Source organism: Corvus hawaiiensis, chromosome 3 (genome assembly GCF_020740725.1).
Source record: "Corvus hawaiiensis isolate bCorHaw1 chromosome 3, bCorHaw1.pri.cur, whole genome shotgun sequence".
Classification (NCBI taxonomy): domain Eukaryota; kingdom Metazoa; phylum Chordata; class Aves; order Passeriformes; family Corvidae; genus Corvus; species Corvus hawaiiensis.
In genome coordinates, this window is record NC_063215.1 from 26,134,880 (window position 1) to 26,160,000 (window position 25,121).

The 25,121-nt window shown below is 40.1% G+C and overlaps 1 protein-coding gene across 20 annotated transcripts in view; it reads right to left on the bottom strand.

Moving 5' to 3' along the window:
• Positions 1–14,074: 14,074 nt before the first annotated feature.
• The window catches only part of DST (dystonin), a 299,250-nt gene continuing 288,203 nt past the window's right edge, over positions 14,075–25,121 (bottom strand). For 9 of the 20 annotated variants that reach the window (XM_048296861.1, XM_048296860.1, XM_048296868.1 and 6 more), the window contains 6 exons: positions 23,342–23,459; positions 21,012–21,080; positions 20,036–20,235; positions 19,465–19,575; positions 16,662–16,785; positions 14,075–15,316 (listed from right to left, as the gene is read on the bottom strand). In XM_048296861.1, the coding sequence (XP_048152818.1) occupies positions 15,051–15,316; positions 16,662–16,785; positions 19,465–19,575; positions 20,036–20,235; positions 21,012–21,080; positions 23,342–23,459 (888 nt within the window). In that variant the 3' untranslated portion in view covers positions 14,075–15,050. The remainder of the gene's footprint in view (positions 15,317–16,661; positions 16,786–19,464; positions 19,576–20,035; positions 20,236–21,011; positions 21,081–23,341; positions 23,460–25,121) is intronic. The other 11 variants (XM_048296883.1, XM_048296879.1, XM_048296880.1 and 8 more) reach the window with 2 other exon arrangements.

Sequence of the window (25,121 nt, forward strand, 5' to 3'; positions counted from 1 at the left end):
TACTCAGTACAAGGAGAGATGTGTTAGTTATCCAAGATTTGTTCTGGTATCAGAAAACAAAAGCATGTACACAGCTCACACAAGAGTGGGGGGGAGGGGGGGAATCAACATTTTGCATTAGCAGATATGAAAACAAGTGCATCCTTTGTCTTATATTGGAATAGCATCCAGATTGGGATAGTTTATACGACATTCCTGGAGGGAGCACGCTCTTGCAGCATGTCATATAAAATCTAAGCATGAACCCCTGAAACTAACACTTGCCACCAGTGCAATTCTTTGTTTTCTGTATTCCAAGGGATTTTTTTCTAGTTTGCTGATCAGTACTGACAACGTCTGAAATCTAAAATCCTCTGCTTGCAGAGGAATGACACCAAGGGTGGCTACATCAGGCTCAGCAATGTGAGAACCTCCTCCCCTCCACAGCTGAGTGCCATGCCCGGCTGGCTCCCGTCCTGGCAGCTGACCAGGCTGCCGAGCAGCACTAATGGCATTTTGGGTTTTGTCCTGCAAGATCTCTGCACAAAGACCATTCAGCACGGAGGCACTGCCCCAGTAAACACCCTCTCTAGTCTGCATTGAGACTATTCCACACAAGCTGAAGTACACATTAATCAGGATTCACTTCCAGAGCAATACTGTTAGCTTAATTAAGCCTTCAGCATCCCAAGAAAAACAATCAGAAGGAGAGCAATCCTGCAAGCTGGGATAAGAACCATCTTTCCCCAGTCTGCCCCTCCAAAAGAACTGATCTAGGATTACAAAATGCCTCTGCATGTAGCATAAAGACATGAGAAGTGTGTCAAGCACAAGAAAAATTATTATAAAAATTTGACATGGCAGATAAACATAGGAGACATTAACAATAGCCAGTTTTTCATAGCCTGCTTAGATCCCTTGGATAAGAGCAGGCACATAATTAACCAAAAATTCTAGCCAATAGCTGATGTTATTTCAGCATTTTTCAAATGCTTCAACTAGAACCTTGTCAAAATAAACGGTGGATTTGTGCTGTATGTGCTTATATGGCAAGGTTGATCCACGCTGATACTATTACAGTGTTGTAAAGCATAAAATCTAGTTAATGGTTTCTGCCAAACCATGAATCAGTTGCAAAATAGCAACCTAAAGTATGTTCTTTTTTTTCCATTCTCTAACATCTCTTCACAGCACAACCCAAACAATTGCTCATAATTAAACTGATTGGAGGAGCAGACACTGGCAGGAAATACACTGCTGGCACTGCTCCGACGGCACTTCATTGTACTGGATTTAGAACAATTACATCAGTTCCTTTCATTTTGCAGAAAAAGAGGAGGGGGGCTGCGTTTTATCTTTTGCTCTCTACAAGCAAAATCAATGTTTATCAAATCTCCTGAAGAAGATTCACATATTTTTAATGAACAGTGTTAAGTGCATCCCTGAATGCCTTTGCCCATCCTCTTCAGCTTCTTTATGGATGCTTTGTATTATTAGTCAGTATCCATCAGGGTATTTTTCGAGGGAAACATAAGTAGATTAGCTTTTAATAATGGAAGGACAGAAAATGAAACATATGATACAACAAGCAAGCAAAGGTAGAGTGAAACTGGAGTCCACATTTAAAAATAACATGACTTGTGACTTCTTCCTCATCCATGGAGCAAGAGTTGTGGGCACATATTACAGAGTAGAATAACATCCCACAGCACCGTAGGGAAGCTAAAGCCAAATTTTGCTCTTGAGCAGACATACACAATTTGAATTAAATTTGAACAGAGACAAAGGCTTTGCTGATACCTATGGAGACAAAGTCAAAAGAATACTGCATAAGACCATGAAACTGTTCCTTCTCCTTCACAGTAGTTTTGAACCCCAGACTAGGCTCAAGGCCCAGCATTTCCTACACAAACCTGAAAGAATTCAGCTCTCTTCAGAGTACCTACAGCTCACAGCTCTGTACACAGATAGAAGCCACATTTAGGAGGTCCTTTAGCCAAATAAATGATCTGTATTGCTAGAAGCCTTGTTTTCAGTTCCCATGGCCACCTTGATGGAGCAAGGGTTTGTCTTCATTCTGCAATGCTTGGTCTACTGGGCAGCTCATAGGGTAAGAGGATGGCATGTCTCTACAGCAGCTTCTTGCTCCCAGAAGAACATGTGCAACTTTGGGCCTGCACAGAGGCCAGTCACAATTTGGCAGTCAGTTAGATACTCATGCATTCAATTAAAGTACTTTTTCCCCCTCACACATGCCCAGCAATGTAGCACTTCCCATGAGTGGCTGTGAATAGATCTTTGAAGAGGTTCTCACAGAATGAATGTACCTCTGTTTCCCCCAACTGCTGAATAGAGGGCAAATTTGCTTCAGAAATATAATCTATATTAGTATAGTTATAAGTGAGATCTGTGCATTCACATCTCATTCTTTACCCATACAGACTCAGAAAAAAAAACCCAGAGTGTTTCTGGGGGGAGGAGGGAAAAAAACCTACTTGTGAATAGAGTACTGTGCAAGGAGTGGGGAAGATAAGGCTTGCAGCTTGCCTTCAGCAAATCCCTTTGTTGCTTTGCCCTTCTCTTTCATGGTCCTAAGTCTTGTCTACCTGTATAAACAGCTCCCTGGGAGCCATAGCCACAGCTGATGCTCCTCAATACTCCTTTAGTAGTACATCCTATAAATATCAAATATCGTTAACAATAAGAATTTGTACATTCTAAAGATGAGGTTACAAGTCACAGAATCAGAGGATTGCTGAGGTTGGAAGTGACCTCTAGGCATCATTTAGCCCAGCCACACCCCGCTCATGGGATGGCCAGCTACAACATGACATGCAGGACTACATCCAGTGAGGTTTTTAATGTCTCCCAAGGATGTCAACTCCACAACTTGTCTAGGCAATGTCTTTCAGCAGTCAGCCATCTTCACAGCAAAGTCTCCAAGTATTCTTCCTGTAGTCCAACTTGAGCACATTGCCTTTCCTCCTTTCACAGGACACCACTGAGCAGAGTCTGTCTCCATCTTTTCTCCCATCTCTGCCCCAGTCAGGTAACATCTCCCTCTCTCTCACTCTCTCATTTTAGTGCCACAGTCCTTTCATCATGTGGTTATTTGCTGGCCTCCCTCTACTACCTCCATGTCTTGTACTGGGAAGGCCAGAAGTGGACACAGCCCCCCTGGCCTCACCAGGACTGAGCAGAGCAGAAGGATCCCCTCTCTCAACCTGCTGGCAGAGCTTTTGCTGGTGCAACCCAAGAGGCTGCTGGGCACCTGTGCCACAAGGACACACTGCTGGCTCACATCGACTTGGTATTCACCAGGAGCCCCAGCTTTTTTTCTGCAAAACTGTTTCCCATCTGGTCAGACTGCAGAATATCCTAGTGCTTGGATTTACATCTTCCCAGGTGGAGGACTTCATACTTACTCCCTTTGGTGAGCATTGTGTGATTCCTGGTCACCATTTTTCCAGCTTGCCAAGACCCTCTGAAGGGCAGCACAACACTCTGGTGTATCAGCCACTCCTCCCAGCTCTACAGCATCTACAGAGCAAGTTCCAGACCCAAAAAAACATGAAGTGGATTGAACCAGAAGAAGTTTAGATGGAAAAATTTCTTCACAAAAAGGTTTGTCAAGCACTGGACCAGGCTGCCCAGGGAAATGGTCACTATCCCTGAAGATACTTAAAAAGTGTGTAGATGGGGCACTTACGGGCATGGTTTAGTGGTGGACTTGGAAATTCTGGGCTAATTATGTGACTTAATTATCTTAGAGGATTTTTCCAGCCTAAATGGTCCTGCGATTCTAAAACAGCAGCAGAAGTACATTTTGACCTGTCACTAATGGATTCTGGTTGCATGGTTTGCACAGCCCGCAAAGCTGCTTGAGGCCATAAAGACTTGAGAATCACCTTCAGCTCACCTCTCAGAGGCACAGAGGGGCCACTGTGCAAATTTGTCTTGTTTGTGCTGCATCATGCCATTCTCAGTCATGAGAATAAATCAATTGCACCGGGAAATGAAGGAGAAATAGCAGCTACTTGTTGCAGAAGTGCAGCAGCCCTGAGACACAAGTAAAACATCAGCACTTTGTTCATAAAATGAAAAAAACATCCAATTTAATCTCCTTTTGCAGTTTATCTTTCTGTATAAGAAGGAGGGTGCCTATTTTCTATTTAAAACTTTGCTGGGAAAGAGTCAGTGTTTTGGTTTTATTAGAACAGAAACATTCCAGAGCCGTAAACTGAAAGATGAATTCATATTCATGTTTGTGTTTCCCTTGAGCCTGCGTTCCCTAGCAGAAACGCTCGATGGGCACAGTGTAGTGTAACTGCTTGACTTGTACATTTGTAGCTAGCACATCCAATGCCTTCTCCAGCAGATAATACTGTATGGCTAAACACGGACTTGTAGCTATTTTACAAATTAATCGCATTTTAAATTTCCAGATAAGGCAGGATGTCTTTTCAGGCAAGCAGGATTAAATTTAGTTTCCTAAACAAACATAATTAAATAATGATGTTCTTGAAAGAGTTGTTGTTGATGTTCTTCTCAGGTTGAGGATAAAGATTAGCATGTGCCAAAACAGTTTCCTGATTTGCCGGCTAATTTCCTGAATATTCTCAGCCAAAGGGCTTGATCTGCTTCTCTGTTTCCTATCTACAGCAGTGGCATATTCCTGCTTCCCTTCTTCCTACTCTTTAGATGTAAAATGGTAAGAGCAGAGCAGCACTCTGCAGAGGTTACAGATACCAGAATGAGGGACCAGCAGTGACACAGTAACCCTAATTTGTATTTAGGACACTCCCTATGAGGACTGAACACTTCTGTCCTGAAGACAGCTTTGGTACATAGCACCTTTATAAACAAGAGGCATTTGAACATTTGCTCTTTGAACCACATTGTTCAGAGCAATTCTAACTTCACCAAGAGGTGGTTTTTTTGCTCTCCCATCTCATCTGCTTTTTAATTTTAAACATCTCTTTGGAACAAGACTTAGATAACATGATATCTCAAACATAAGGGAAAGTTTGGAAGTACACAGAATACTTATCCCATTCTAAATCAACCACCTGTTGGCCTCAGAAAAAAAAAAAAAAAAGAAAGAAAAAAGAGAAAAGTGTTTCAGTACCTTTTGAATTCCATTCTCCAGGTGAACTGATATGCTAGGGAGAGATGTGTATGAACATGAAAATACATCCTAAGGCAAACCATTAAAGATTAAAGTTAGGCTTGCATTTATTTGGGATTTTTCAAAGTACTCACATCTACTGATTTTTGCATTCTTACATTGCTCTTTATATCTTGGTTTCATTCACCACAGGCAACAGAAGTACCAAATAGTCATCGTAATTTTTCCACCCAGAACCATGAAATCCAAGAAGAAAACCCCAGACTCTGTGAACAAGAAATGCCATCTCTACCTTGCCAGCTCAGCTAGTCATCACTGTTGATACAGCCTTAGTGACAAAGGAAAAGTGCTGGCAGAGTGCCGTAACCACTGCACCAAACCAGACAAGAAAGAGTTAGATTTGAGAGTCACCATCAGAAGGGCTGGAAACAGAATGTGTTTTGTTATACTAATGTTCATTGGAAGTATAGCATCACCAAAGCATTTCTGAGGCAAACCAAGACTAGCCAGGAAACTATCACTTACGGTATTTTTCATATTTCCAGTAACTTGGCCTCTTTTTTTTTTTAACTACAAAACAATCACCAACACAAGTGCTTTATACTGGTTTCTTACAGAAATACCAGCCTAAGAAATGCCCCAATATCATCCAGCCTGAAACTCTGGCTTGCTTCTTTACACCATTTTGCAACATCTCTTCGAGAAAAAACTCTCCCAACGTTGTATCAGCTTGAAGAAGCACTGTCCATCTCCTGCTTTACTGCGAGAACAAAGCCCTGCCAAAGAATAGCTCTTGGAAGATATGACATTGAATGTGAGACTCCTTGTTTTCTTTTGGCTGGTCTCCCCTCCTGAAAGCCTAACTGAAGAATAACCTTGACAGAAAACACAACTAAACATTGACTTAAAAAAAATTAAATGGAACTTGATTTTTAGCCATCTTTTTCCTGGCCTGATCAAGTCAGTCCCAAGCTTGCCCCACACCCCAATGATCAGAGCCAGGAAAAAAGTTTGTGCTGTAATTGACAAATCTGTTCTTCCTTGAATTTAACACTTATTTAAGAGTTTGATTAGGAACTATTCTTTAATTTGCTTTTTTCTTTGCCATGGCATTTTATCACTCTTGTAGACCATCCTTGGACAGGATTGGAATTAGCACAAAACCTTGTGTTTTCAGGCACATGGATTTCAGCCTTATTTCTGCTATTCTGAGAGGTATGAATAAATTATGCTGTAATTTTTTCTGACACACATTGTTAGCTAGATCTCTCCAGAGATAGACACAGCTGGTGCTCCAGTCTGAGACTACACATGTGAGTTTACAGCAAAAATGTTTCCTTGCAAGTCAATATGACAACAACCCAATGATGTCTTTCTCCTCCTGTGTTTTAATCCAACTGATTTTATCTCCAACTCTACCTTCCAAACCACATATACATCCAAAGGACCTCAGTTTGGTAAGCTCATGCACACTTAATTGCTAAAAATCCAGCACCAACCCCCAAAACTGAACTCTCTAAACCATCCCTTGATGTTAATGTAGCTGCCTAAAATATTGCCCAACAGGTTGTTCTGAATATTTTTTGTTCTTTAGAAATCATAGCACAATCTTTGCACAATTAAATATTTTTTTGAGTTTTTATTTAATTTTTTAACAGTCAAATTAGATCACTGTGCTTGAACTCAAACTCCCTCAACATCATTTGACTACTCAGCTGAAAATATTTGCTTTTATTTATGTAGTACTGGAGATCATATCTTATACCCTAGAGCTCAATAACACAGCATTCAGGGCCAGAGACTGACTTATATAAAGATCATATGAAAAGACATTCCTGGACACAGGCGGCCATATATCTAAGACAAGGAAAATATTCCTTAATCCGTGATTGAAGAACTCAACTCCAGCTGGTAATCCCCCTCTTTAGTTCATATTGTTATTTAGGAAATTCCTGACTAATTGTTTGCTTCTCTTAGTGTTTCACTAGAGCGTGGCCTGTCCAATGGGTGGGAAGGGATAAACCCTCTTGCTGCTGGGGGTGAGCCATTGCAGCTATGACAGACCTCTTGTTCTCATGAAACCAGGCCACCAAGCAGCTGCCTGCCACCCCTGCCAGCCACCAGCTCTGCCCACAGACACGGTTTGTTACCCTCTGCCTCTGAGAGGACAGTGAGCCCCAACCTCAGGGCATCTTTCCTGCAGTGGGGGGAGAGGGTGGTGGTGGCAGCCTGATGCCCCCCGTAGCCAGCTCCAGCCTAATGGAGGATTTGGGCTAGTACTGACCAGGGTTATTTTACTGGATGAGATCACTGCAACATTTTTGGAGAGCCCTGCACACATTATTGGAAACAGAGTGGGAGCTTGGAGGGGAGGAGGAGCTCTCTCACATGGAAAGCTTTAAAGCTACCAAATGCTAAGTTCTCACTCAGGGGTGGAAGTTTCCAGGGGTAATTAAGAAGAGGTTTTCCATTAGCAAGTGCTACATTAAAATTTTTTACATCATTGAGAATAAAATCCTCCTCAGAAATGTGGAAAGATTTAATAAATCCTAATTAGCTAGAGGTGTTGGAGGAGCAGGGGAAGAAAAAAAAAAAAAGAGAGAAATGAATGCCCTGAATCATGTGGAGATAACAAACTATTAAAGATTATTTCTTCAATAGTTCCTCTACTAGGTAAAGACAGCATGTGTATAAAAAAGAAGTCCCATGCAGAAGCCTGCATTGGCCAAGTGACCCAATCAGTGGACTTAAGGTGTTTCAGGGTCTGAAAATACTGTGATCATGCTCACACTCTTCTCAAGCATCAGCAGAACTAATGAGGCACCACCTCTCAAGAGGCACTGCCAGGTCTCTCGGGTGAGGAGACAGCTCTGTCTACATGGGACCATAACCAGGAGCTCCAGCTGCACTCAGAAGCTGGAGCTCACACATCCTCCTCACCATCTGGCCACAGGAAGCATCACTTCAGTTCCTGCTACAGCGCCATACACATGAGCTGGAAAATTCAGTTGGCTAATTTTAATAGGAAATGCTGCAGAGCTATTGTACAGTTCAGAACAACTCTATCTGCAAACATACTCATGAGGAAAAAACAATAGCAATGCATGGAAATAGCCTCCACTGCAAGCATCTTGCCTTCCTTCGGCTTGCCTAACTGATTTGCGGTTTGTTTACTACATCTCATTATATTTTTACAAAAGAAATTATATTTGCTTTAAAATGAATGTCTATGCTTAGCCCTTAAATTCCAGTATAACAAACTGTGCTCTGGCTTCATTTCTCACTGGATAACTGTTCAAAGAAGTAGTTACTTACTTACTTTTCTTCATTCCAGGAAGAGCTATTCATGCATGGCCATACTCAATTGTGTTTATTTAGAAGGCAAATAGGAAAAAACGAAACAAAACAAACAAAAAATAACCAAAACAATCACACCATACTAATGAATAGCTCATGTCTTTTGGAAAACAACACTTACCTTCCTTAGAGCCACATGACACTTGAAAGGAAGAGAAGCATGTCAACATGGTATTCTTTTCAATTACTTCAGGTTTTTTATTGGTTTAGGTCTCGAGGTTGTGCATGATCTGCCACTGTCCCATGAAAGACACGTTCATTTCCCCTTGTGCCAGTGGATCCCAGGAGGGTGAATACTTGGAAAACTTAAAGGAAACAGGATTTGCAGGTGCCTTGCAGAGGTAGGTGTGACTGGGAGCAACACAGAGAGGAACACTGTCGTACCTGGCTTTGCTGCTGAAGGATCCCAGGAATGCTCACAAGCTCCTAAAGTATGGGATGGGATTCTCCATCCCTCTTACATGGTTTGTGTTTCCTGAATGTGACTAGAAATGATGCAAAATTATATGATGATCCATACTTTGCATACCTGAAAATACCTTTATTGCACCAAAAAGGTGTGCAAGTAATAAAAGCTAGAAACAGAATTTCCCAAACCACTCAGGAAAATTTTATCCAGTGATTCTTAGCTTGAAATAAACTCATTAATTTGGGGTGGGATTCATTCTACTTAAATTAGCCATCTAAAGATTAGTTGGCTAGGGCTGAGCTAGTCACTGCAGGATCCCCAGCATCAGTGGAAAGCAATGCACACCCCCAGGAGACACGATGAATCACAGAAACGCAGAGATGCTTTTTTCCAGAGCACTCGTCCAACAATGTGCACTTCAGGAACCTCTGAGCCAGCATCTGCAGCTTTATGTTAAAACCTGCCCAGGGCTCCATTGCAGAACTCTTTCCTCTGTTAAAACCGAGCACCTTCTCCTACGCTGTCTTTCCTAGCTTTCAATGTGCTATTTACCCTCAGTAAGCCCTTTCCTCTGATCCCATAAGTGCTCACTCCTTTGAGAATTACTGATCTCTTTTGCAAAGCCATGTGGTCAATCTCAACCTTTGTCCACAATAACTGATCCTTTCAGGGAGTTCCAAGCAGCTTCTAAGGCATGACATCCCTCCAAAAGCAAAGCCAACTCTTCCATAGTACAATTATTCAGGCTTACAATATTATCTCATTTATTACTGTGTCTATCATTTTTCCAAGTCTAAACTGATCACTTTTCCCAAGCTTACTGGTACCTTTCTGGAAAGGGCATCCATTAGACATCAGACAGTTTTCAGTCCTCTCATGCTCATAGAAGACAAGAGGACTCCAAGTAGCAGTTTAGCTACTTCAGTCTTTGGTGAGCACTACCTAGTACTGATTACCTTCTTTTGTTGGTTTGGTCTATAAAGCTTCAAATCAGTGTTGCTTAAAGCCACACCCCCTCTTCTGATAAGCAAATGTGGACTTCCTCAATATTTCATATTTACAAGCCTGTTTGTCTCATCCTTACTCACGTCCTGTCATATACTTTAACCATTTTAAATCATTTTTTAAATACAGAGATATTTCTTTATCATGTGAATGCATTATCTTTAAAAATAGCCCAGATACTGCAAACTCTTTCATAGAGGTTCCTATTGTTCTGCCTAAAGAAGAGAAAGATCTTAGTAGTCTTTTCCAACCTAAATTATCCTACGACTCTAAGATTTGGAGGAGCCATGATGAAGCCCCAAAAAGAGGAAAAAAAATAAATGGTATTGGATAATTTTCCAAATGTTGTAAAGATCGCCATGACCCCCACAAAAAGGTCCACATCAGCTTTCCCTGAGGACAAAGCTATCACCACTCCATCTGCCTCCTCTCAGAAGAACAAATAGTATTGTAAATGCTGACAGGGCCTGATTTATAGGTTGGGGTTTTTACTCATATTCAACCATCCAAGTGCTAATAACACATGTATTAACACTCTCATCCTTACTCAGCCAGGATTCCAGCTAAGTTACACAATTCACCTTCATCACACTTTCCTTCAACCTTTCAGTAGAGAAAAAACAGTTTGAGCACCCCAAGCTGCAATTCAGACTACTTAAATAATTTCAGTTCAGAAGAACTACTTAACTATGAAAAAACAACCCTCAAGATTCCTTTAGCTACAGCCATGTTGGGGTCCCTCCCCTGCCGTGTAGCCCTGGGAGAGGGGCCCTGAGGGCACAGACACGGGGCTTCCCTGTCCCTGCTCAGCCTCGTTCCCATTGGTTGGTTTGTGTTCCCTGCGCGGGCAGAAGGACCCTTGGTCCCGTGACTGGAACAGTTCCTCAGCAGAGCTCCGGCCATGCGGCTGGAGAAATAAACATCTCTGAAACAGCTAGCAAGAATCTGTCTGTCCATATATATTTCCTTTCCACGGGACTCCTGGTTTGATATATGTGTGTTGCAATATCCCCACTGCAACAAGGTCAGATACCACTTCATTTGCAACAGCAAAACTCTGAACAATTCTTTACCAGAGAACTTGAAAATACCTCAATACCATCAGCCACCCAGCATTTTTGTGCAAGTTACATAGAATTTAAGATGCTGCCCTATCCATTTCTGAAGAGCCCCCTTTTCCTCTACAATGTTCCTGTTTTCAGGAAGTAGAAGTTGTTTTTTCCACAGAGATGAGTAACCTACCTGCACTATTGAAAAAAAAAGCAAGCAAACAAGCCAACCATCTTTCCCACCTCCATGTCTGCAAACATATTATTCAAATTCAGCAGAGAAAACAAGTTTCATTAGGGAAGCACATTCTTTTTCTTCTCTAAAAGCCTACTCACCTTGCACAAGTATATAAAGGTCCTAACATCACCACTTCCTCCTATAACCCACAGTCAGACCAAACATCTAGCTAAATACCACCTCTCCAGGATGAGCTCAGGTGCTACCAAACAGCCTAAGAACCAGAAACACCTGGAAGCAGTTGGGGCAGCTGTATTGAGACACAGCAAGCGAGGCAATGCTCATTTTCCATCGCTGTGGTTATTTACAGAACATTAACAGCAAGTGCTCAGCAATGTGTCTTCTTGCCATATACTCTGAGGAACACACTTAACACTACAGCCCCTGTCTTGTGTGCAAGCTGTGGGGTGCTGCTAGCACTGTCACTGCTATGGCAACCATGGGTCCAAACCCTGCTGCTCACTGTGATATGGCATAGCTGCTTGCATCAGTTCATTTTGATGAAATGCATTAGTTTTAAAATTAAGATTAAATATAGCACCATTCCTATGCTTTTGTGAAGAGATGTGCTGGAGGCAAAGCCTGAATTACTGTCATCTATTGCATTAGAATGCAAGAAGCTCACAATATACCTTAACTGAATCTGAGGATGCCTAGGCCAGGAGGCATCACTAGATCACTACAGATTTCATCAGATTTCAGAAAATTCTGTGGAAACTTTCCCACTTTGAAATCAGAAAAACAGAAATGTAGAAAACTGAAAATGAAAAAGTAAAGGAACCTAGAACTGAGCCAGCTTTTCCAAGTGCTAAATATACATTATTCCCTTAACAATATGGTTCCCATAGCCATTGGCTGTCCAGCCCTTTTTCCCTGCCCATCACCTCTGCTCCTTCACTGGCGCAGGACAATCACAGAACAAACAGGTATAATAGTCTAGGCCACACTAAGTTGTAATCGACTCACGGTCACCCAGCAGGCTGGTGAATTTATGATCAACTCCTGTCATTATAAGGAAGGTAATAAAAGGGTGAAAAATGCATCTCCAGTGATGAGGTTACATAAAACCTCATGCAACTGAATAAGGTGATGATGTACATGTAGGGCTAAACCTTCATCTCCCATTTATGCTGGTACCAAAGTAGAAAAGTTTTTTTAATTACAGAAAGACGGAAATTGAATACTTTCTTTACAAAAATAGTTCACTACAACTGAGCTACCTATCACTTTGTTGTATGTTCACAATATGCCTTTCCCACAAAATTCTGCAGATTTGTCCTTGGGTCACAGAAGCACAGAGCATCCATTGTTTATTTTCAGACTTTTGTCAGTATGAACTTTTTATCACAGGGAACAGAATTTTGAAAAGTCTCTTAGTATCAACCTAAAGCAGTTAATTTTTGGAAGAAGTTAATTAAGGTGTAACATCTGGAGGCAGATTTAGGCTTTTTAACTGAATTCCCAGTCTTATTTAATTTACTATTAAATTGGTTTCTGACACTGGATGATTCTCTCCAGCTAATAAATGAACTTTCCCACTTTGCCAGTCCCATCCTCCCCCATTTTGTAATCACTAGACAGTCATAGTAATCTACTTTGTCCTTTGGTTTTAGCTGGCATTGGATTTCTCAGAGGCTGGTCACCTCTCTAATATTTCTATAAAGTTACAATGTAGTCATGCAAAAATTCCACAAAGTTGCATAATTAATGAAGCATTAAAAATACATTTGAGCTAAGACTGCAATATAAAAGGTGCTTTCAATAAGTGCCAACACTACCTCCTGTGTAGTAGGTTGCTCTTGGGATACAAGGTACTGAACTAAGTTCGTACTCTTGCAAAGGAGTTAGATTTGTCCTCCCTACATCCTTGAACACCAGTCTTGTGGTTAAAAAAATTGCACCACGAATATCACACTGGGCACCATCACCTCTTACAGCCAAGTTATCCATGCAAGTGCCTAAATTCTATCCTTTTCTCTTCTCCTGCTTACAAGTAGAGATACTTCAGTTGTCACCTGTAAATGTTGAAACCTATCCAAGGGTGTTAGGGGTTTCAAAAAGCACTGGAGTCATCCTGATCTATTTTAATGTTCTAGGAAAGCAATCACTGGATGAATGGAAGCAGCAGGAGAGGTGAAAAATGGAAAGATAAAGCAGCGCAGCAGAGACCGATGCTTCAGTAATCGGTAAACACATGTGCTGATTCCCAAGCCAGGTAGGACTGGTTGGTGATGGCTTTCTACAAACCTTTGTACAAGTCTGTGTTGAAGGAAATCCTAATGCAAGTGGGTTTTGATTGATTCAATTATCTTTTCAGTATTATTTTGTTTATCTGTTCCTTACAAACTGATGGTGTGAGTCAACTTGTGAGTCTGCAGGAAGCTCTTGTGACAACTGAGACAACATCCTCTTAGTAATACTGCCAGAAGCATTAGCAGCAAATGCAGGTTTCACCATCACCTTCATGGGATCAACCAAGCTTCTGTTTCAGTGTCAGCAGTTAACCATTATCCAGTCTTCCCCTAAAATTCCTCTACTAAAAGTACGGCATTTTCTGATATATGAACAGTCAGGTTTAGATATTTGGCCTGCCATGTTGGCCAAATCCCACCCAGGTCTTTCTGATATCATCAAAGGACATTTGAAATTTCTAGTGATTCTGTCACTACTTACCACAGCATCTATCCAGCCATGCTACAGCACTCTCATTTGAAGCTGCACCTTTTTTCCAGTGAAATTGAACTATTAGCAATCCTTTCAATGAATCCATGAATAGCTAAAATGTTTCCCTGACTAATAGAGCAAGTGAATTACTCTCTATGACTTTTATACATGGTATATAAATGACACAGTTTAATGTGAGAAAATAATTGTCGACACACAATAATTACATATAATTTCATATGATCTGATATGTGCAATTTAGTGTTTTATTAAACAAATACAGTAGCTAACCAAAATCAGATAGCTGATAATGGGAAATAACATTAAAGTCTGTGTTCCTAGGGTAATTATTGGTCATCTGAAATGGTACGTGCTCTAGAACATAATACAGAAAATTACCTTCCTGTGAAATAAGAAATACAATAGAAATAAAGTTAAGGGACATGTTTATTTCTGAGCTTTCTGCAAGCAAAATTGCTTTGATACAAAATGAGTTCAATGATACAGTGCTACCATCCACTCAAGCAAAAGAAAACCTCACATTTACATGAATGCACTTTATATTGATATTCTTACAGAATAATAGTTCAGATATCCAGAATGTGTCTGGCCTCATTGAAAGCAATGGCACAGAAATGCTGCAAGGTATTGGAGTATCATATTATTGGCAAGTGCTTAATTAACTCTGTGAGTTCTCTGGGAGATGCTGTATAAATAAGGGTACTGTGAATGTGTGTTTCTATTCCTTAGTAGTTTTGACATACATCCTTTAGTGTTTGTTTAGTTAGCTCAAAATGTGTAATTGTGTCTTTTGGCTTTTAGTATTCTCTTTTTCTTTTTTAAAGAAAAATCATGAGGTATCCTTTACTGTTAACTAATGACGTAGTGATAGGCCTTTTTTATTGAGGTTGCAGAGACTTACTGTACATTCAGTACACTGTACATTCAGCAATTATTTTAGTGTACTTTCTACATGTTACTGTGTACAACTGTTAGTTTACATTAGAACTCTTCCCCTTCTCACAGGATATGGCAAAACAAAAAAGAATCTGACAAAAATTATACACATAAAATAAGAAGACAAATACACAAATAAGGCCATCTGCAGAATTAAAAATCCACCTCTTGCAATATTTCACAATAATTTCTACATAATATTTTACATCTTAGGAACTTAAATATTTAATGCAAAAGGAAAAGACCTTTATGGAGCCAATCATATTATCTCTTCAAGGACTTGTCCAATTTGCTGGCTAGTGGCCTTCTCTGGGGAGTTGGAATCTTAGAAGGCTTGGCTGATCCTGGCCGAGAACCTGCTCGGGGTGTCGGTCTGCTTGTAGCAGGAACAGTCTCTGACATATCCGAGCACACAGACTGGATCTCTGAAATGTCAAAGTCAGATGCATCACTGCCTCGGCGGCTGCTTGACCTGCTGCCAGCCTTGCTTCCTGCTCGGCTACCAGGTCTGCTTGGAGTTCTTCTGGTTTCTAGAAAGAGAGAAGGTAACTATCAGGATAAAAGGTAAGGATGGAAAAGTCCTTTCCTGGGTCTTTGGCAACCCCAAAAATTCCTCGTTGCACAAACTAAAATTTAGACCTCTGCCAAGCAAGCTAAATGATGCTTTGTCTTACACTAAAGAGAAGCAAATGCAAGATCAAATGCTGACACATATTCATCACTAGCACATCTCATTAAAAATGCATTATCCTGGCAGCTTTTCTTGACTTACTAGATGTGCATTGTACCTTCACTCAACAGCCAGAGCCTTTCTTTCCCCTGCCATTTTCTCAGCTATTAATTGAAAAAAAAAAAAAAAAAATTCAGTACCTGGTCTCTTCATGCATTCATGATTTCTAAGTATAGGCATCTTGGAGATGAAAATGAATACCACTATTTTTAAATGTGTACCCCTCTTTTCTAAAACAAATTAAAACCCATATAGATGAAAGCTTCAGCTAAACAAGGGCAAAGTATACATCCTGCCCATCAAAGGGCTGAGAAGATGAGCTCTCAGCAAGCCTGCTAAGTAAAAGCCTGCCCAGACAATGTGCCATGAAGAAAAAAAACACAACAAGGAATCTTAAACAGAAAACAATTAATGTGGTTTTTCATAATTTTCCAATTACTTATTAAGTATTTTTGATCTTCACAAATCTGATTCCCTGTATGTGTGAAGAACACTGTGTTGAAACTGAAATCTTAGGTGGCTCGTAATTTAAAAGACATGTACTCTTTGATCAGGATTTTCCAGTACCGCTGAGTATGTTTTTCAGAGCCCTAAGCTGTGAGGGAAAGCCAGCAGAGCTATCTTCTGTTCTAACCATCCAGCCCTCTCCCTTACACTGAGCTGCTCTGAGCATCCTGGAAGAGCACAGCTTCACTGCTTTCTATTTTTGTATACTGATTTTAAAATCTCTATGGGATATTCCATTAATAATTAATTCCATTAATTCCACCTACAGCTGCTCCCTGCAGTTCTTTCAAAAGAAATGGACATGTCATGAGTAAGTGACCCCTTAGCTCCAACACAATGGAGACTAACTTGAATACTGTAAAGAACTGGATCCTTTAAGTAAGTGCTCCTTCCCTAGTTCCTTGGGCAGATACATTGGAGGTACCACTGTCAAGAGATTGCAGTCATGATTTTGCACATCCAGAGCTGAACATGTGAACGGAGAGCCTGATCATGTGCGCCCTCAGCAATGGGCAGACAGTAGGACTTTCACTCCTTCCCACTCTTCTGACATCTCCCTTGAACCCTAAAGTGACCTTAAATATTCAGCTGGAAAACAAAGCAAGTGGTAGATCAATCTCTGAAGTCAATTCACTCACCTGCAAACTGAGCTCTGACTCTGGTAGCTGCTGTTGACAGGATGCCACTGTCTTCTCCTGAGTGGAAACCCTTCCCTGATAGATATCCTGGCAGTCTGAGTTTACTTCCTTGAATTGGTGTTCCCTGTGCAAAACAAAACACAACAAACAAATGCTTTTTTAACTGAAGATAAGGACTGGTAGTAGGTGCTCCATAGCTTAGAATATGATCATCATAACAACATTCACTGTGAATCTGAAATACTGGTTTGAGCCACTATGGACATTATTCATAAGTTTAGAATGAAGTTTAGAATGTTCCTTTAGCAGTCTGCATTTGAAGTAGTCTAAATGTAAAACAACAACAAAAATAATTTTAACAGTCTGCTTAACATTTTAGCATCTTTGAGTGTATTTCAAGGCATATGAAGAAAGAAAAAAGCTACCTTCTTATAATTAGTCAAGCCTGTAAGATTAGCTGATGGTACATATTGAGATCTTATGTCTGCATAACTTGATTTTCCACCATTCTGTCTGTAGTTATAGGTGATGAAAATATTTTTAAAATTGAAACAAGGCTACCAAATTTTAAAAACCTTGTGCTAGGAGGAAAAAAAACCAAGCCAAACCAACAAAAAAGCAGAAAAAAGGGGGATAGGACTAATTTTAAAAGCTCCAGTTGTCAATATACTGTCTTACAGTGTCTCTACGAGACAGTCTTACCCTGTCTGCTTTCTTATTTCTGAAATGAGTCTTGACTTACAATCTGCCCCAAATCAGAAAATTTCTTTCACAGCCACAAAAATTGAATCCTCAGATCTCAAAATGCATATCACTCACTAAATAAGAGATGTATGCAAATAAGATGAAAACTACCATATTCATAGTAATTTAATTAACACAAAAACACTACATAAATATCCAAAAATAAGAACAACCAGTGCAGTGATGAATGCAGTTTGTGGAGTGGCCTGGATCCCAAGATCCTGTGTTGTGTGCCTTTGATCCCCATACGACTGTAGGCAGAATTAGGTACTGAAAACCGAGATGCAGAGGAGTGTGTTGGAAGCTGCCTTGAGCTAAGAACAGAGCAGAGGCCTGGCAGGAGCTTGCTTGGCAGCTGCCAGTTCAGACCACTTCTGGCACTTCTGAACAAAAGAGCGCTGAGATGCTGCAGAGCAGACAACCTGCTGGCTCTGACAGGGCAGCTCACAACATTAAACCCTCGTTAAAGCCGAGTTCAGTGCCTGACATACAGCCAGCCACGCCCTGGGAATCTCTGCTATGCAGACACTGCTTGGGACGATAAGGAGAAAGGGAACAGTTACCTCCACTGAAGCTGCTGCACTCTGGGCAAGGCATCAGGATAGAATCACCAGTGCAAAAAATAAAACTAGCTGGTTCTTCAGTTTTCACCTAAGCTGAACTGCAGTTTACATATAAAATGAATAACCCCTCTCTTGGGCAGTAAATGCTGCAGAATGCCTTAGAAATTCACTGCAACCTACCCCACCCTAACCATTCCATTTATAATCTTAAACCACACTGGTTTACATAAAAGAAACTCACTGAAACTACTGGCAGTTGGAAGAGCAGATAAGAAATACAGTGCCCCCATATGAAATCAGGCCAGCTGCTTTCCTGTCATTGTAATTCAATGAAAGCAACACCTTTCCATGTCTATAAACCCTTTAATGTACCATCAATTAATCTTTCACTGCAGTTACCAGCTAATAGATGAAAGAAAATACAGGAATATATTAGAAACTGACAACTGACTAAACTCTGTGCTGTTAATCATTCTAAGCAACAGCCCTGTGTGTTTGCAGCGCTGTAACCACAGACACACCTGCAGTGTGCACAACACGCACAGAAGGAGGGGGGGAGAAGTTTGTTGTGCATCTTTGAGCAAAGCCATGCTGAGGTTATGGAAACTTTGCACCAGAAGGTGTCACATGAACAGCAATAGGCAGCAAAGTGCAGATTTGTGAAAAGTAGGTACAACAGAGGGGGTGGTAGCACAAGCTTCTCCTCTACAAGCCTTCCATCCAACCCAGGGCAAGAGTAACTCCCACAAATGACACATCAGTGTGCAGCCTGATCCAGCTGCAATCTTTTCACTGACTGTAATGACATTAGAGGAAACACTTTGGCTCCAACCCCCTTCAAATTTTGGTCATACAGCCTAATTGTCAGCACAATCCTAATTGCTATACTGTCAATTTCCATGTAAGCCATGCTAGTTTCCTGTTAAGTCATCAAATAGCTATCCTGTTAGAGCAATGATTGGTCACTACCCCCTGAACAAAACTTTCAGTTTTTGTAAAGATTTATATATCACATCCAGATTTTTGTTCCATCTTCTTCATTGATGTGGTATTTTTTTATTTAGTGATTTTTCACTAGGGATCATGATTTATTAATCTTGTGCTTGCAGTTCATGAACTCAAAGTAAACAATTTTAGGAAAGAAACCTGCAAAGTACACTAAATGCTTTATTATTTTTTTTAAAGTACTTTCCCACATTTACTCAACCATTTCATTCCATACTTTTATGATTTATTGACCATTTGAGCTTTAGACAAATTCATTGAGGCTGAGTTTTCCTAAAATTAAAAAAACATGAAAAATATAACATAAAAAAACCCAAAAAACTTGGGGGGAAAAAAGGTAAGAAATAATTTGACAAATGTTTAAAATAAAGACAATGTATTAATATGCACAGATGTTGCAGCTGTGAAGCACTGAAACTCTAGTGGCTGTTAGTGAAGTGACAGTTTTAGTGAAGGAAGTCATTAGACTAGAATTTCTGTCCTTACTGTACCTCTGCAGATGACCCTTGATAGTCTGAGGATTCTGGTGGCTTAGAAGGAGTTGATGTTTTGCTGTTTGTCAACCATGGTTTACCATAGTTGCGTGTTAAATGATGTGGTGTCTGTATGAAACAATAGTAAATCAAAATATGAAGGACAGTAGAGGAAAACAATGTCATGGAGAAGGATACCCAGGCTTTTACAGGGAAATCAAATCTCAGTAGAAATAAAAACTAAGCAGAACGAGTTAATGACAAATGTTCTAAAATGAAGACATGACAGAGTTTATTTTTCATATGAAATGGAGAGGTTTGTTGATCTTTCTGAGCAATTCCCAAATTGCCAGTTAGCTCATGGGGCACTTTAAATGTAGAAATTTTTCTACTGCCATGTTGCAAACAAACAGTAGAGGAAACACATTCAAAACACTTCTCAGATCCTCCCCAGACTATGAAATAAAATGGAGATATTTTTTCTCCATCGGCTAGAGAAAGCACCAATATTACTGGAGCAAGGAAAAACCCAAAAATTCAATCTATATCCCATTTGTTAACCAGTGCAGTTTTGTACATTTCTCCTTACCTTCGGTGTACTTGTAGTAACAGCTTGTGGGGCAGCTGCCTGGCCAGCTTGACTTGACAGAGAAGTAGATCTGTTGGGAGAAGCACCTCTTGAAGAGGGTCGTGATCTACGGCCCCTTGGTCGGAAAGCTGCCATGCTCTGACTGGCACCATCTGCCAAAATGAATTTTTCACGCAGCTCCACATTTGTCCTCCCTTTAGCTGCAAAGAAAGGTGTTCATTGAGTCAGATATGAAAGCTGTCACAAGGCTGTTTATTGCCATTTTTGCCATGCCAACTCCAACACATTTTAACAATAAATAAAATGCATTACTGTGTAATGCATTTATTTTGGACACAGAGGAGTTATGTGCAGAACTCATTTATTCTAATACTTTATGCCAGCAGGAATGAACCACTGTCAAAGGAAGTCAGCATGATAATGGAATGCTCAACGTGCTAAATCATTGTTAATCAATCAACTATTAATACATAGACACAACCTGATGGGCAGTTTTGCTAACTCTACAGCTATTCATAATAAATAATACTTGCTTGGATGTTCTAGAAGAAACAGCTAAATACAAATTCCAGGAAAGCAGCAAATATATTTATTCAAAACTATGAAGTTATGTAGTTTGGCAACATGCAATGATGAACATAAAACCCAAACTATGATGAGGTAGTTGGTGGCTAAGCACTCACACACACATACAGACACACATATGAGAGAATGTTCTGCATGAATAAATGCAAGACATGTTAGTATTTAACTGTGTCAGTGTGAATGACAATTGTTTTTGAAACACTCTTCAAGCGTGTCAAAAAATTAGCTTGCAAAGCACCAGCCCATGTAGGAACATATTAAGCTAAATATGATGGGTGAAGCATATAGTTAAAAGTGTATATAGATATAGATATATATATATATATAAAGCGGGAAGGAAATGAAGAGAGAGAAGAGGAGGAGAAGGAGACAAAGAGAGGGGTTTGCCAACCTATAGTAGGCTGAGTGGTAATTGAAGAGTTTGATTCCGAACGTAACATTTTACTCCCGTGATGATGAACTAGAAAAAATGACACAGGACATGGGTCACATTAAAGAAAATCGTTAGCAGGAGAAGAAATCAAGTACAGCAGCTGCATATGCAAGAGACTTGGAGCACCAGGCCAAAAGACAGGACTTGCGCAAAAGCTGTCCCTAAGTGCTCTGAGGTGAGTTCTCAAAGGTCTCCTAGGCAAAAAAGAAATGGCATTGGGACAGACTCGGCTACAGTCCCAAGTACACCTGTGTAACAACAGTATTTATCTGCTGACATAAAGAAGTAATATAAGCTAAAGTGATTTTATATGACTAGGTGCAATACTTTTAAAGCTGTTTATGACAACAGTTCTTTGCAATGTGATTTATCTGAATACATGAGGAGCACTTGGTGGAAATGCAAATTTGCTAGGTGAAGTGGTGTAGGAAACGTTTGAACCTGCTTCACTGACTTCAACCAGACAAGGATTAGGTACCCATGGACAACGTCCAGTGATGCTGATTTGACAGAGAACAGTATTCTTTAGAGCCACTGTGTTGACATCTGCTCACACATACCCAAGAAAAAGGGATAAAGTACTATAGACAATACTGAGGACTGTAATAAGGAATTCCAATAAATTAATTGGACAGTTATTAAGTATTGTATCTCTCAGTCAACCTAGGAATGAATTGTAACAGTCTACCCATCAACAGGCCTAAGAAAAATGTTTGGTATATAACAGAATTAACCAAGTTAACCCTTCAATGAAGCTAGACCTTCTGAGGCACATTTTATTTTCTACTACCCTGCACTTCTGAGCAATAGAAGTAGAAAGCAATAAAAGAAGTATGACTCTGCAGGCATAAATGACTTTTCTGTAGTGCAAAATCAGGTGTTAAATTTTAGGTAGACCTGTAGTAACACCAATAAATATAATATAACCCTTACATTTAATAAACAATATATGCAATACATTGGTAAGCAAAAGGACTATTTTTAACCCTGCTAAAAAAGTCACATATGTCATCATAAGATTATGACATCAGTTTTATGATACTACGATAAGAAGTTTTATGGGTACCTTTTAAGCCCATAGACAAAGGTTTCTAGGCCTTAGTGACACACTGCAAATCCTTACAGGGTTTTGTTCTTTTTGAATTTAACAGGATTTTGTGGTAGCTTCTTTTTGGATTTAACATCCCTTACTTAGCATGACAGCTGCTACAAATACAATGTCTCCACCCTCTCAAGGTCTGTATCAAGCTGTTTAGAAACTTGTCCCAAAGTAGAAGCTGCGTGAGAAGGCTGACATTGGAGTAAGGTCCACAGGACAGCCAATATCACTGTCTTCACTAGGTCGCTTGCCTCTCCTGAACCTCTCTGTGCTGTTCTCATGCTATTACAATATTGATGAGGATGATTATTACTATATTCTACAGAACTCTTAAGAAGTGAAAATGCAGTATATTTTATGCTGCTAGGTAACAGGGTAGTATTACCGAGCTACAGAACATCAGGTCACTGTAAAGATAGTGAACATTATAATCTTCCTGCAGTTTTACTACTCTGGCTGCTATTTGACTTGTGTATCTCCCACTCCCTTCCCAAATGGCTCCTCTCCAACTGTTTCTCCAAGAACAGTGCCAGGCAGAGGCTACCATCTCACCGCAGAAGTGGGCTTTCCATTGCTGTGTACTGAGAACACCGCACAACTGATGCAATGCCCTGGAGGGCTCAGTGACTGAGCACTCCCTGCTCCCCCGGAGCACAGCCTCCTCCAGACCAGAACATTTTCCACTTGCTTTGTATAAGGCTCAGGGCTCTACAAAGTGCTTCTGGGGAAGATGCCAAGCAAAAGACAAGATTATAGAGACTGAAAGACTGGGAACAGTCACTGCCCAGGGTTTTTTGTGATGGTGGTGTTACTCATCAATTCAACTGCCTTATTTTGATTTATTGTGTTGCTGAGATGGTTTTATTGGACATTTCTGTGTGCTATTTCTGCCAAGTCATACAAGCTGCTTACGTGCCATAAACTCTATCTGGGCTAAGTTCAGTTCTTACTTACACCACTATAACACTGAAGGAACTGTGCAGAAGACACCACAGTTATTCCAGACATACATCAGTGCAACTGAAGAGGATCTCAACCATGTGATTTCAAGTTTACAAAAACGTGACATTTAGTGAGATGATGTTTACAACAACTGGTTATTTTATGCAAATCAATCTCATCTTGAGACAATGAATGGTGACTGCATCCAAATAATATGCTGCAAGTCTTTAACAGTTCTGATACATACCACGGCAAGGATCATTTTTCACTAAGAACTCATCAAGTGCCATCCAGCCACCTCCAACACGGACCATGACCGTACTTCTTAGGATACGAACGAGGCGCAGTTGTTGAGAGTCACCAAACTGGAATAAAAATCAAATGACAGTCTGAGGTTCTCAGTCATTCAGATGCAGTTCAACACTGATAAGTTTAAAAAAATCAGACATTTTAAAAAGTTTATTTTGATATTTAATTATTAGTAAATGCTAAAAAAATCAATTTATTTATGCAGATTATTAAAGCTGTTAAGATTTCAAATCAGATGGCACTGCATTAATCAAAAGAAGATGGCAAGATGGTAAGAAAGAAACTCAGGTTTAATTTTATGCTTGATTCTCAAATGTCTGAGGACATAAAGGAAGCAAAATTAGTAGTACATTATTTAATTGGTTACAGTCTGCTTTTGTACAAATTAATGAAGACCTATTTGCATTATTTCACTGGTAAAATCTTAAGCAAACACTCGTCTGCAACAGTCTTGATTTTTAATGTTGTCAGCCGAAAGGAAGGCAGCATGGCTTCACACAATCAGTATATGGTCTGGAAATTCAATGTGCTATGAGTGTTGCACAGTTCTATCAATTGATTCATCTATGGGAATATTTTCAGGTATAGCACTACTGTGCTGACACTGTTTCCCTATAGCAAGGTGCGTGTGGGGAAGGGAACATTAAAGAAGCAATGAATGATTAATAACTATCATTATGTTTGTCATTCCTGTGTCTACACATCAAGGTTCTTCACAGTTCAGAGATGCACAACAATCTGCTTCAGACTAAGATCCTTTATGAGTCCATTCTTCCTTTGGGCTGATGGCCACGCCTAATGTATATTTCGCTCTTGGAACCTGTGTAACAAGACCTGTACGCGGTACCTTCACTCAAATTCCGATCAAAGAAAGCAGGACCAAAATGTTGACCTCACAATCGCAAGAAAACTAACCAGAAGAATTCAGTACTTTTTAGAAAGCAGTACTAAAGTATTTTGACACCAGATCACCAGGCCAAGTGCAGTGCACTCACAGAAACATGCAGAGCACTCACTCAAACCAATGGGAGTCGAATGCACCTCTTTGGGAGAATCTCTGACCCTTAGAGAAGGCTGGCCATAATTCAACTGTACCTACTTGCTCCAGTGAGGGGACTGAACAAACCACACAACAAACGTGCTCCCTACTTGTTAGATGACTTCAGTTGTTTGGAACTACTCAAGCCAAGAAGAGAGAATAAGTTTAAAGGAATATTACTTTTAGGAACCAAATAAAAGAAAAGCTTGCTTCTTAATTCAATAATAAATTGTATTTGTTATAAGTAAGAACATTCACATGAGCATTATTGTAAGGACTTTTTAATAATGCATTCAATATGTGCCAAACAAACAACCATTTTATATATATATAGATCAAAGTTTTTTTAAAAATGGCATTCAAATTGATGCTGTTTATTTTCATTGGCTTGTTCCAACCAAAAATTTTTTCTAGCAATTCTGAAGATAGTATCTTCCTTCTTTTCTTTATTTTTTTCCCTGTCCCAGACTAATTAGTCAGTTAGACCCCATCAGGCAAGCACACCAAGGGTCAAATACAGTGCGCTGTGGAAACTGCCCACCTAGCTGCGGTTAATTCAGAAAGTGGGGCTGGAAAGTCACACAGTAATACAATAGTATCTATCATGGCATTTCTTCTCATGGTAACTCAGTTGATTTCCTTCCTAAAATAGCCTGGATACCAACTTTCTTTAAACAGT